The sequence below is a fragment of the Copadichromis virginalis genome, linkage group LG14 (assembly GCF_057382275.1).
Source record: "Copadichromis virginalis isolate Kocher_CV1m ecotype Utaka linkage group LG14, C_Virginalis_male_GT1.1, whole genome shotgun sequence".
Taxonomy (NCBI): domain Eukaryota; kingdom Metazoa; phylum Chordata; class Actinopteri; order Cichliformes; family Cichlidae; genus Copadichromis; species Copadichromis virginalis.
The window spans coordinates 29888263-29902758 of record NC_140631.1 but is presented as its reverse complement, the minus strand read 5'-3'; the positions used below and the strand labels follow the sequence as shown (position 1 = coordinate 29902758).

The window sequence follows — 14496 nt, the reverse complement described above, 5'->3', positions numbered from 1 at the left end:
AAGCAGAGCTGAGTCTGATGGGAATGTCATTAGCTTTGCAGGTTTTTATTCATTAGGCACGGCGACAAATTTCATTTTGATCTTATGGTGGTGTTGCATGAGAAGTTACAGGATCACCAAATAATAATAACTAATCTGGAGCTGCACATGAATATCTGTAATATTTTTCAGGGACTTGAGTCCATGAGTTATTTGTTTAAGGTGGGATCATAAATTCATTTTGAATTCAATTTGATTCCGTTAATTCACAACAACAGTGGCTTCGAGGCACTTTATATTGTAAAAAAAAAAAAGGACTTATAATAATACAGAGAAAACACCAACAATCCGATGACCCCCCCTATGAGCAAACACTTGGTGACCATGGGAAGGTGAAGCTCTTGAATCATACCTGACTTAAATGTGGCCAGTGCTCCACTTCAAGGTCACCTCCATCAGCACCTCTGGGACACTTTCAAATGTGCTGCTATTTTTAGAGTTCTCCAAAATCTAAAACGTGGAGCGATATAAGTCCTGATGTGTCCAAGCCTGAATGTGGTGCACAGGGTGAGGAGTGGGATCTCAGTGTGTGTGTGGTTTTTTTTTTTACTTTTTTGGCAATGTTAGTGAGGTTGTCCTGGAGTGTATGAGAAGAACATTGGCAAAAGAAAAATCTGAACTGCAGTACATGCTTTTGTGCATGACTCAAAGAGAAAGAATGAAGCTTCCACAGACTGATCTAAAAATAAAACATATGCTTTTGATGAGTGGATTTCTGGGAATTTGTGATTGCGGCTGAACATAGCCTTTTAAATATGACGCTTTGGCTTTGTTTTTCAGTTTTATTTGGGTCCACATTAAAGTTTTCCTTAGACACAACCAGCCATTTCAAACAGCCAATTTGAGCTGCAGGAAATTGCGACTAAAATTGTTCTAGTCCTATTTCCTTTTCTATAAACTTACTCAAATAGCTGAGGTAAATGATTTGACAATAAAAACATTGATTTACTTTTTGCTGCATGCATTTTTCTGTTTAGATGTTGTTGTTCCCCGGCCAGCCGCCTTCCCAGTCTGGTCGTTACTCTGTTTCCATGAATGGAGAGCTGACCATCACAGATGTCCACCCTGAGGACTCGGGCTTTTATATCTGCCAGGCCATCAGTGTAGCAGGAAGTGTTCTGACCAAGGCACTGCTGGAGGTGGAGGGAGGTAAGACCTCAATAGGTACAGTTACTTTTAAACCTGAGGGGTTGATTCTTTGTTCTGCACCATCAGCTAATGAGGGGAAAACATATTAATTACTTAGTAGGTGCACAACAATGAGGCTCATGCAGACAGAGACGGTGCGCAGTTAGAGACCCCATGCTGGATGAGCAATGAATTGAAGGCTTAATGTTTTCCCACAGGCAGCTTGTAAGCACCAGATTTAAGCTTTCTTTTACTCCTTATACAGCCTATTGTTTTCTGCTTACTAAGCATCTTAAGTATTTTTACCCTTTGCTCTCCAGCTGCTGGCGACTTTATAAAGCCGTCCTTCCTGCAGACCTTTTATATGCCTTCCTAATGTTATCTGTCCGTCTTGACTTTTCTGCACTGTGATCTAATTGGAACAAGGATATCACCCCTAACATAATACTCTGCCTCTTCTTCACTCAAACTGGCAGGTCCTTCAGGTCGTATCCCGCCAATCATTCGCCAAGGCCCAGCCAATCAGACCGTATCTCGGGGTGCAACGGCACAGCTCTATTGCCGTGTAAATGGAGGTACATCAGTCGAGATTTCATGGGAGAAGGACGGAGAGAGACTTCAGGGAAATACACCTCGACTGACCTTGATGGAAAATGGCACGTTGCAAATCGCAGACGTAAAGGTGTGTATGTGTTTGGGTGTGTGCGGATGAGGCATTTGTTGGAAAGGGCACGTAACAAGCAACTTCTGAAAGGCAGTTGCTCTTAAATGGAAGGAGCGGAAGGAAAGACGGAGTGTGCACGGAAAGATGGAAATTATATATAAAAAAAAAACTGTGGAGAATAAAATACCTGTGTGATCTCTGACCGTCTGTCACCTTCCCCGCAGCCCTCATAGTAACCCATTTCTTCCTCATTTCCATCAGCAATTCCATTTCTGTTTGTAAAATTAAAGTGAGTCTGAGTTAAAAAGACCAATCTCTCTAAGGCGGTGCGTATCTCTCCAGTGTAATTATGTGCTCATGCGGTGTGTAATTGTAATGTTAATGAAGGTGCTTGTTTGTAAATGCTAATGTGTTCTGCTTTGATGGAAGAGCAGTCAGAAACCCCTTTGTGCTATAACCCCACCTGGAGGTCAGCGAGCCTGTGCAGGACAGAGCAAAGGCAGCATCATTTACATTAATTGACTGGCGATAGATGATTCATCATCTAACCGGCTTTTAATTAAATCTCCTGGCTGGAATGTGCTTATTCACGTCCTCCTTCATCCTTTTTCTCAGCAGTGGTGCTCAGCTAACTTGGAGCATTAAGGTTTGGTCCGGTGCACCGCTGAGGCAGGGGAAATCTGCCATGCCAATGTGCTCAATGGAACAGAAGAGATGCATTAGTGTGGCATCAAGGGGTTGACAAAGGGGGGAAAAATGGGGACACGGAGATGATGAGTGAGGGACTAAATATATTTACCCTGCTGCTGCCCAACCCACCATCAATATTTTAGCTGTAGTTGGAGTCATCTGAAGAAGTTCACCTGCCCACAAGCTGTGCGGTCTGTCAGCCAGAGGTCAACACTGCGGTGGATGATCTCATACGGTCTGAGGATAGTTCCAGCAGACTGGCTCTCAGCCAGGACACGGCCAGAGCGAACAGTAAGCGTATCAGTGAAGCATGCAGGCACATACTGTACACTTCATAACATAAAAAGAAGGTCGGGTGGGGCGTAGTGTCGCTCGGTGACAGTTGCTTAATGTGGATGGAGTGTGCGTGGCTTGCATTTAATTGCACAAACATGGCTGCTTAATTGGGTCCAGTTTCACCTGGAGCTTAAAGGTATAAGTGCCAATTTTTACATTTTTTAAATATTTTTTAAAACGTGTTTTTGCTTTTTTGTAGCAAACCTTTAAATATGCCTTTTGAGTAATTTATTGAAGCGTAGGAGCTTAAAGCTGAACAACAGTTGCAAGCAGGTCTAGCATTTTAAATTTGTCAGCGGCATTATCGTATTTTTATCTTAACAATAATTCAAATGTCTGTGCGTGCTGTGAGAAAGGCTGGCTCTTGTGACGGAGCTGAAATTTATTAAAATTATCACCTTATTCTGCAGCTGCACTCAACTCTGAAGATAATCTTTTTTTGGGTGTCTTTCACTGTGTTAACTGTGCTGGTTGCGTCTCACTGCTCTCATCAGCATCTCGCACTCGTTGTCAGTGAAAATGCACCAAATGGCAGACACCTCCAAATAAGCGTTGATGTGCTACGTAACCGATGGTTGCAGACATCACAGAGAAGCGTGTTGTATGCGTTTATAATGTCATCGCTAATATAACGACACGTATGAGTTGTTTACTGCTCGCTTCTTATTTAAATGCTTTTGCAGGCTGAAGTGAGACACTTAATAGTTTCCTCACAAAAATGTCCAAAACAACTGATAGAAAGATCTGCATTTATATTTTGGTACTAATTAGACTCTAGCACAATTGCTGTAATGATTTCCAGCGGAGGGTCAGCTCACCTCGCAGAAAAACAGCACATTATGTGAGAAATACAGCATTAACAATGAAAGAATAATTATCTGGGTTTAAATGAAGCAGCCCTCTCAAGGACATTAATATTCTGTGTATAATTATAAAACTGCTCTTCACAGAGCATCGAATGGACATCATTATGAAATTTCAGTCAGGCAACTATCATTTCCAATAAATTATTGCATCAACTGAAAGAGCATATAAGTGGGCAGTTGGGGTCACCCAGGAAGTCCCGGAGACCGTGGTTTCTGCGGTTTTCGCTCATTCTTTAGTTTAGCTTTCAATCACTTTGGTTTTTGTTCGCTGTTTGGTCAGATTTAGGCACCATCCTCTTGATCAGACTTAGGAACTGTTTGTGTTAAAAGCTCTCTGCTTGTATCGCAGGACTGAAGCCAAAGAAGAAAAAAGACTGCAGCGGTTTTGACTATGTGGCAGCATTTAACATCGTAGGAGTTACAGTGATCACACTGCTCAGTAAAAACTCTTGCTAACATCTATTAATCCTAAATAAATACATCCTACATAAGATATCTTGTTATTCTGATGTCATCAGAATTTAATCACAGTCTTTTAATAGTTGATGTCGGACACAACACAGCATATAATGCTTCTTTTGGCTGCTCCCTTATTCACAAGGGGTCATCACAGCAGGTAGCTCAGCATGTTTGATTTGGCGGATTCTAATGACAGATGCCCTTCCCCACAAGGATTTGTGTCTCCGCCCAAAATCTCATCACAGATCTTTAACTTGGTTGGCAGATGCATAAAGCGCTACTGCACTGAGCCAATGCACAAGCAATATATAATTAATCACTGCTATTTTCATCACATAAGCAAATAAACACTATTACACCAATAACAATCACTGTAGCCATTATTTATGATCATTTTGTTGTGATGCAAAACTATTAATTGCTAAAGTTGTTCTAATTAAAGCTAAAGCTACTTTCAGCTGCTCCCTCATTTGTAAGGGGTCGCCACAGCGGGTAATTCTGCATGTTTGATTTGGCAGATTTTCCCGCCAGATGCTCGTCTTGATGCGGCCCCAAAGAGAGACACAGCAACACATTAACTAAAGTTGTTTAAACTCTCGATTTATTAGCTATTAAGAACTAATGCTTTCTCAAGTGAGAGATTGTTACTGACATAAAATGTTTAGCAAATTCAGTGTAAGGTTTATGCCATCAAAATCATTCTTTTTATGTTTCTGTAATAGTTAGTCTGCCAGAACATACAAAATGACATTTTGCTAAAATATAATTACCATAATAATCTAATTATTTGGGGGGTTTTTTCAAAAAGGAGAAAATTATAGGAAAGCACATTGCTATTTATTGATTAAAATGCAAAATTACATTTATTCATTTTATTCATGAAAAGAAAAACTATATTTATAGTGGCTGAATGTTACTTTTGATTAATTTTTGACTTTGTTGGCTCAAATTTGGTAAATTAGATTCGAAATCGCATCAAAGTTAAAACTGTTTAAGTCTTTCCTTTTAAGCTGTGATGAGTTAGATAAAGAGAGGTCACTTGGAAAAAAATGAACATGATTTATTAAGATACAGAATTTGATTAACAAGCTGTGTGGCGATTAGACTCTGATAAACCATCACAGCAGGATGGTTTATCCGAACAATGATAGGAATTATGATAGGACTCCACTAGAGTATAGCTGAGGGTGAAGATGAAGATGGAGGCGTGGATGGGGCGCTGAGTGACCAGGGTGAGGTAGAGATGGGGGAGGAGGAGGTGGGCTGCAAGGGCCTGAAAGGCAGAGTGACAGAAGATCGCTGAGATTTAAAGTACGCTGACAGAGACATGATTGGCTCTTAAGAGACATGCAAGAAAATGATTGGACTAGATGGACTATAGCGATGCTGGCATTGAATTTGACACTGTGGGAAAGAGGAAGTGATGTAATAGACCCAGGAAAGCAGGCAGATGAGTGATTACTGATATTACTCACACATAAGCTTCATTATAATGTTACATTCCCCTAAAAAGGTAAAGTTACAAAAAAAGTGTTGATGAAAGAGAGATGAAGGCAAAATATGAAAGTAAAGCTTTTGATTAATAATTAAACAGACAGAGATGGACGAGCTGCTATCCAACTCAAAAGAAGAGAAACATAGCAAAGCCCAGGAGTCACTAAACAAAAGCACAAATTAAAAAGGTTAATGACCAACAACACAAACAGCTCACGAGCTTCAAAACCAAAAAAGCCTCTCTAGCACTGGAGCTCTCTTCTCTCTGGTCTTGAGTACTTTGGCTCAATAGCTGAGTAGAGTCAGTTGCACGAAAGTGGGTGGCATCTACTACTGAAGAAAGAACAAGACACAGCGCCAAGGTCAAAATCACAGCAGGCCCGTAGCAACAGTTAGAGCGTGCTGTCTGCAAGCTCCTCGCTCCCTGCAGTATTTACATGTAGCAACAGGGCAGAGATGAGTATGAATCACCCTTGGAGCTTACAGGTGGATGTTGGGGTGGTGAAGGGGTTGAAAGAGCAGGTAATGATGCGGGGTAGCAGCAGTGACACGCTACATTTACAGCTTAAACAAACCAATAAGGGAGGATGAGTTTGGTGTGTGATGTATGAAAAGCTGTGCAACTCAAGCTGCCTGAACTAGCTTGCAGGCTTAGCTTCTTTATTTTTGATTTACTTCACTACTGCTGTGGTGGATGCTATGGCTAGCTCATGCCTTATATAACTTCTTCTATGTATGAAACTGCTTTTTGACATGTCGTAAAAGTCTAGTGGAGTAGAAGCATAAAATGAAAATTAGCAGAAATTGCTGAAAAAGTGAAAGTGTTTGTGGCATTTATTGTGTTATTTTTTTTCAAGTCTGTCTCAAATGCTGACTGCTGTTTAACAGGACACGGACTCGGGTATGTACACGTGCGTGGTTTCCAGCACCACAGGAGAGTCGAGCTGGAGTGGGATGTTGACTGTCAGAGGTACTTAGACTGAAACTCGCCACAGTCTCTCTGTCTGTTACACTTCACACTCTGTCACTCCTCAACTACACCTCCTTTCCCAAGAAACTACTTAGTCTGCCAGTGTTCTTCATAGGAGCACAATCTGTAGCTTCCACAAGACAAAGTACAGTTTGAGATAAAATGTTAATCAAACTTAGCCCACTGATATGATGTAATTATGTTATTTTTGTGTGTGTGTGTTTCTGTAATGAAAGATGGAGGTTCTTCAGTGTCCAGAGCTTCTGAGTTCATCCAGCTTCCAGGACCTCCACAGAAGCCTGTCATAACAGAGGTGACCAAAAACACAGTCACCCTCACCTGGCAGTCCAATCCCCATGAAGGCGGGGCCGCTGTCACCTCCTACATTATCGAAGCCTTCAGGTGAGTTTTCAAAACAGGAGCATACTTTAGTTTTTCAGTCTTTTGTGGACTTGTCTCAGTTTATCTGAAATTTCTAGATCACAGCAAATACAGGCTAACTATCCATCCATCCATCCATCCATCAATCCCTCCACATTAAACTAAATGCAAAAACAAAGCTCTGGTCAAATGTAAAACACGACAAAGCTTTTTAAAAATGTGTTATAGTAGTAAAGCTTATTAATAACTTTTTGCTTTGCTGTACATAGATTTAAACCCTTAATAATGGTGAATTTCCTCTGCTTAACCATTTCCACTCTCAGATCTTCTTCTTCTTGTCTCACAGACATTGTCTCTATTTGTACCCTTCACTAAATCTGGTCTGAAAAGAAACATGACTGACCAAAGTCTCTCATCATGGGTTAGATTTTCTAAAACCTCAAATCAGAGGAAAGGCAGAAATCTTTTTCACACCCAGTCCTCTTTGAAAAAAAAAAAACTGCTGAAAGGTTTTTATGCTTTTTGATGATGTTGGGGTTTTTTGTCCAGTAATGGTCACATGTTGACTTGCTGAGGTCAGGTCTATATTGAGTCAGAATGTCATTAATAGAAGATGAAGAAAGACCATGAAAAACTACTGGTGCTACCAGACGCTTTAACAAGTGTAACTGGTGAAATGTGTTTTAAAGCTCTAAATCCTTATACTGGTAGCTTTGCCTCTGCACTCCACTATAATGGATTATAGTGGTAGAAATACAGACTTTCAGCTTTAATTCAAAAGGTTTCACAAAAACTGTTTAGTAGTTACAGACATTTTCATATATAGAGTCCCCAATTTTCAGAGGCACACGATTAACTGCACTGACGAGCAGTTTCGTGGCAAAGTGAGGCCTGTTCCCTTGTTACTTCGTGGCAAATGAAGTCATGTGAAGTTCATTAAAAGTGTAATTATATTTGTATTTTCTACATTTGGCTGTAATTTTGATTATGAGGCCTGAAGAGATTTTAGTGCAAGTTAAGGCTATTACTGGATGGAACCCCACCCCCACCCACCCAAAATAAACCAATTAGAGACAGCAAAAACTTTTGGAGTGCCCAAATCCACTTCTTTTTCTTACGGCTGCTTCCTTTCGAGGTTGTCACAGCAGATAATCTCCCTCCCTGTCCCCAACAGCGCTCTGCATGTCCGTTTTACTGCATGCATAAATCTTCTTTGTGGTCTTCCTCTTCCTCCTGCATGATAGCTCCATATGCAACATCCTTTGTCAAATATATCCATTATTCCCCTCTGCACATGTCCAAACCATCTGAGCATTGCCCCTCTAACTTTGTCTTCCAACCGCTGAGGTGAGCCGAGCTGTCCCTCTGATGTACTCACTTGTCATCCCAGTCACGCCTAAGAAAAATCAACTATGCCACCTCCAGCTTGGCCTCCTGTCTCCAAATCATACATCATAGACGGTCTTATTACCATCTTGTTAACCTTCCCTTTTACACTTGCTGCTATCCATCTGTCACAAATCACTAAAGACAGCTAAAATGAGTGATGACAGAATTATTTCCATGGTTAAGAAAAAACAAAAACAAATTACAAACACTTTCGATGTGGTAGCTTTATCATTGCTGACAACCAAAAGACGCCCTCATGAATGGAAATACAAAGTTTACAACAAGGTTCAAGCCAGAGGTTAGACTGAATATTTAAAAAGACTACAAACCTTTCTAAGAAATTCAAATGAACCAGAATGAGGGGAAAAGAAAAAAATTGCAAAAGAGAGAACAGGTCACGATCCGACGTGACATCACCTGTCAAACATAGTGGAGGCAATGTCATGGGCGTGTATGGCTAACAGTGAAACTGGATCACTGATGTTTATTGATGATGTGACTGCTGACCAAAGTAGCAGGATGAATACAGGTGATGGACACAGGGCTATACTCTGTGCTCAGATTCAGGCAAATTCAAATGGAGAAATGGAAAACTCTTCAATGGCAGAGAGACCCACAAACAAGGACAAACTGAAAGGAGCTGCAGTAGAACACATATTATTTTGGTTTTTGAATTTTATCTACTTAATTTATTTATTACCGTAATATACTGTCTTCCTGACTTAAAGTTAAACAGGCAGCCTCGACTTAACTTTCCACCCTTGATAAAGGTCTCACTGTCTGACTGACTCTTCCCAGATAATGAAGTCTTCTTCATTTAGACTCATTAGACTTTGGAAATGACTCATCTCTGCCTGAGGGAGAGACACTTCTGTTACCACACGTTGCAAAGTGAAACCCACCACATCAGTGTTTAGCCGCGGCTTTTCCGAGGAGAGCCATAGCAGCCCTAACAACCAACTAGAGTCCTGAGCGAGACAGGGAGGGTGAAAGAGGAGACAATTACTGCAGTGGTCAGCTTGGCAGCTCTGTCCTGTCCTGGGGCAATGGCAGGAGGGGATGTGAGCCGAGCTGGAAGTTCACTCATTGTAGAAACAGGACGGGGGGTACAGAAAAAGTGTATAGACACAAACATGCACGCACACGAGCACGCATATATTTCTTTCTGTGCAGGCAGAAAGCTCAGTCTGGCACACTTGCACACAGAGCTGATAAAAATCCATTCAGTGCTACACGCTCCAACTCCAATGAGTTGTTTGTTTTTGTGGATCAGAAGGAACAAAGAAAGAAACACTTTTATGATTGCAGTATGCCTTTTTATACCAAACATAGCAAGAGTTATGTTTTTGATTTTAAAAGGGAGGCAGTCTAGATGGAGTATTTACTACATAAATGTAGCAGTTACATTTTCCTTTTTCACTGAAAACAAAACCACAAAAAAAGGTTAAAAAAAAAAAAGAAATGCGAGTCTTAAATGGCAAAACTGTTTCTCTGGAGAACATTTGTTGAGAAAAAAGCCACAGAAGAAAGGAGAAAAAGCTGTGACCTGCTTGATGTAATTGCCTCGCCATTTCCTCCTCCATGGAGTTGAGGAAAATGTTAAACTGCACTCATGCTGCTTGATAGTGCCCGTACCTGCACAGCATAAAGCTGTTGTATCCTCGCCGGGCTCATTCAGTAGTCATCATTATAACCTGCTGCAATTAAAGACGGAATAAAACTTTGTTAGCAAGCTGAGAGAAGCAGCTATGAGGGGTTTTTTTTTCTTCCAATGAACAGAAACTCGTGAATCCAAGAAGCGACTGGTGATTTCTTTAATTTGTTTGCTCATTCAACAGAGGCTGCTGAAACATTTCTTGTTCACGTGCCTGCTGAGCGTCAAGCGAGAAGATTGATATCTGTTCATTTAATATGGGGCTGCAGCCAGAAGAAGATTAGCACTGATTTGCATTAAGACTGTGGTGTCAGTTTTCTATTTTAGTTTTATTTTTAGGAGATTAGAAGAAATTATTCACTGTTTTCCATTTTAAATATCACAGGGAGAGGGGGTTGGAGCCTATCCCAGCTGTCATTGGGTGATAGTCGGGGTACTCCCTGGGTAGTCTATCATAGGATTAAAATACAGACACAGACAACCCTTCACAGCCATACTTGCAGCCAAGTTTTATTCACCGATTAACCTAACACGTGTGTTATTTTACTGTGGGAGGAAGCTGGAGTAGGCAAGCACATGAAAACCACACAGATTCAAACACAGAACCGCTTTGCTGTGAGCCATCAGTGCTAACCACTGCAGCACTGTAAAGAAATGCACTTAAGATCCCATGTTGCCTTCAGAACTGCCTTAATTCTTCATGGCAGAGATTGAACACGGTGCTGGGAACATTCCTCTGAGATTTTGGTCCTTATTGACATGATAGCGTCACACAGTCACTGCGGAATAAATCTCCTGTTGGGTAGTGACAGTACTCAGGCAGGCTGTGGTGTTTAAACAATGTTCAGTTGGTACTAAGGGGGCACCAGCAGCAGCCTGAACCATTGATACAGTACAAGGCAGGATGATCAGTCCTGTCATGATGTTTATGTAAAATTCTGTCTCTACCATCCAAATGTTGCAGGAGAAACTGAGCCCCAGACAACACTTATCTACTCATTTTGTCCACTTTAATTTCCTGTTTTTTAGCAGTAGTGGAACCTGCTGTGGTCTTCTGCTGCTGCAGCTAATCTGCTTCGATGTTCAGAGAGGCACTTCTGCATGGTTGTAACAAGTGTTTATTTGAGTTAGTGTTGGCACCCTGGCTGTTATCCTGTGATCTCTGACATCAGCAAGATATTTTCGCGTAGAGAACTGCCGCTTACTAGATATTTTATCTTCTTCAGACCATTCCCTGAAAAACAATAGTAATCCCAGCTCGTCTGGCACCAACAAGCATACGATATTTAAGGTCACTTATATCACCTTTCTTCCTCATTCTCTTGTTTGGCTTGAACCTTAGCACATCATCTCGACCTTATCTCCATGCAGAACAGCTTTTACTTACTGCTTTGTGATTGGCTAATTGGATATTTTTAAGAATAGGTGTACTTAATAAAATAAGTGTATCTAAAGTATATCTAAAAAAAATAGATATGAAACTGCTTAAAAGAGATTTAACTTTTTTTTTTTGCATTTTTGTTATTTTTTTTCTTCTGACAAAATAATTTACCATTTAATTAAGAAGAGAAAAAAACAGCTATGGCTCATATTTATAGCTTTCTTTCTCCGGGTTATTTCTATTCTTGCTTTGAGATATCACACTTCATTTTCTTATGCTCGCAAGATTAAAAAATGTATTTACCCCTTAATGAGGGTGACTACCGTAACTGCAGTTGCCATATTTCCTAAGTATGCAAAATTCAGATCTCTCCTGACATCTCTCCTGGCTGCTCTACTTTCATCTGTCTGTGCAATTAGGGCATGAGCATGGTAACACGACAGATAACGAGAGAGAAAAGAAGCATCTCTTGAAGCTGTTTATTGTAGTCCTCGCGCCAACTTTACATGCAGTTATCCGAACTCTTTCAGGCAGCAAACACGCTCCCGATAAAGACTTGACCTACCCTTTAAGTCATGTTCACACACTCTTGTTTTGATCTCAGTCGTTCACTCTGACAGTCAGATCTTCATCACAAGAAATTCAATTTTAAGATAGTCGTTTTCTTTGACGTTATCCGTCTTGCAGCCAATCAGTGGGCAGTACCTGGCAGACCGTAGCGGACCATGTGAAGCAGGAGAGGCACACTGTTGTCGGACTCTTCCCCAACACCGTTTATCTCTTTATCGTCAGAGCAGTCAACTCGTACGGCCTCAGCGACCCCAGTCCGATCTCCGAGCCTGTCAGGACGCAGGGTGAGTTACATAAGATGAAAGACAAAAAAATCCTTTTTTGATGTAATGGTTTTCATTAGATTCTTCACAGTTCAGTCTTGGTTTCAGTTTCCATGAGGCAGTATATTTTAGATACTGGATGTAGAGCTGAGGCAGAGATAATGTGCTACATGCTTTGGAAAAATAAAACTTGCTTTGCATGTGCAGTCTCAAAACTAATTGCTTTCTCAGTGTGATGCTCTTCTGCCGGGAGCAATGTTGAATTTCATCAAAAAGTTGTTCCCTGCTTTTGCTGAATTTCTGCTATTCAGCTGTTTTGTTTTCATGTTGCCAGGCTGGACTGATTAGATTTCTTTGCTGTCTTAGATGGGAGTCCGACTGAACAGGGAGTGGACCACAGACAGGTGCAGAGAGAGCTGGGAGAGGTGTCTGTCTACCTGCAGAAGCCGATGGTTCTGTCTCCTACGAGCGCCAAGATTTCTTGGAGTGTGAGATTAATACTGATGGGTTTCAAAGTCAGCTTGTAATGTGTGGAGGACAGGCTAATCTCCAAACATTAGCTTCAGAAACTCTGCTCAGCATTATATGACGCCAATAGATCAACGTGTAGAGAAACAGCTGGTTACGCTTCCCTGCTTTTGATAACTGATTTAAATGTGAGACCATGTTTTTGTGCTTTTTGTCTTCCACCTTCTTTAGGTTGCCCGTCAGTCACGGTACGTTCAGGGTTACCGTATATTTTATCGAACGATTGGCAGCTCCTGGCTGGTCCAAGATGTGGAGGCCACATCTGACTACAGTACCATCTTAGCAGATCTGCACAGTGGTACCGAGTACGAGGTCAAGATCCGGCCTTACTTCAATGAGTTACAAGGGCATGACAGCCTCATGGTTCTCCTGCGTACCTCGGAGGAGGGTAAGGAATGTGTATTAATAACCTAATCAGTAGCAAGTAATGCTAACTAGTAGTAAGCAAGTACAGTACTGTGCAAAAGTCTTAAGACACCCCACAGTTCTTTATGTTTGCACAGCAGCCAAACTCTATTGTACTTTTTCTAAGTGGTCTTGACTAATAATCCTTTCTCAAGGTCTTTCACAGTTTTTCTTTGGACATTAGCTGCTTTCTAACTCAGTCCAGTACTTGTACCTGAGCATGTTCAGAGCTTATTAAGCCACTTATTCATTGACTCATTCAAGCATAAAAAAGGCACTGAACTCAAAGAATGAGCCATAACTTTGGAAAGAACCAATTTTTTACTGTATTTTCATGCACTTGGTTATTAGCGGCCTGTTGCAAAAACCTATACAGATCTACATCAGAGGGAGAGTATCTGAAAGCTATGTCCTTATGAGACTGAAAAAAATATCCAGACCTGACATAGGACCCAGAAAATGCATCTCAACCTTCAGTTGATCGCTGAAGCCTCGTCCCAAATGGTCTCAGTGGAAGGTTGGCTGTCAAAATGCCATTTTTAAGGAAGAGAAAAAATGAGAAAAGGCTGAGCTGTGCCAAATTACACAAGAACTGAAAACCAGCGGAGACGTCTTATGGAGCAAAGAATCCAAATTTACTTTTTTTTTTTTTTGTTCAAATCATCGGTTTATACAGAGGATGTCAGGAAAGAGGTTAATGTGGACAGAAATCTGTAGAGGCTCTGTCATTACTTGGGGCTGCATTTCAGCCAGTGGTGTTGGGAATCTTGTCAAAATTGATGGAATTATGAACATGGATGGAAGTACCATCAGATTTTGATCTACATATCAATATCGTGTGGAAATTAAATCAGAAGACTACTTAATGAAATTAAAAGAAATCTTGCCTAACAGAGTTCAGGCTGTGTTGAAGAATAAAGGTCTTCATTCCAAATGTTGACTTTCAGGCTTGATACAATTTTACAAACTCTGTTTCTGTCTTATATTTTACTCAGTTGCTGCACCTGTTTTTCATTTTCCCAGCAAAAATGTTGAAAAAATTAGGAATGGCTCATGGCTTCCGGACAGTAGCATATGTGTTTAAACAAATTTGAGATACCAGTTAAATCCTGTTTTGTTTCTTTGTAGTCGATGTGAAGCAACAGCCAGCAGCTTAGCTTTGCATAGAAACTGGAAATAACAATAGTTAGCCTGGACTCAAAAACTCATAGATAGAGGTTTAATAAAAAGTGGTTAGTATTATGTTAGTTTAGGAGCTTTAGAGGTATGATTTTAACCA

General features: G+C 40.8%; 1 protein-coding gene across 3 annotated transcripts in view; it reads left to right on the top strand.

The window, feature by feature from the left end:
* LOC146694268 (roundabout homolog 2) overlaps positions 1-14496 on the top strand; it is a 103010-nt gene that overhangs the window by 73223 nt on the left and 15291 nt on the right. For all 3 annotated transcript variants that reach the window (XM_085430360.1, XM_085430359.1, XM_085430358.1), the window contains exons 8-14: positions 1017-1188; positions 1644-1849; positions 6565-6646; positions 6883-7048; positions 12139-12305; positions 12651-12772; positions 12984-13200. In XM_085430360.1, coding sequence (XP_085286486.1) covers positions 1017-1188; positions 1644-1849; positions 6565-6646; positions 6883-7048; positions 12139-12305; positions 12651-12772; positions 12984-13200 — 1132 coding nt within the window. The remainder of the gene's footprint in view (positions 1-1016; positions 1189-1643; positions 1850-6564; positions 6647-6882; positions 7049-12138; positions 12306-12650; positions 12773-12983; positions 13201-14496) is intronic.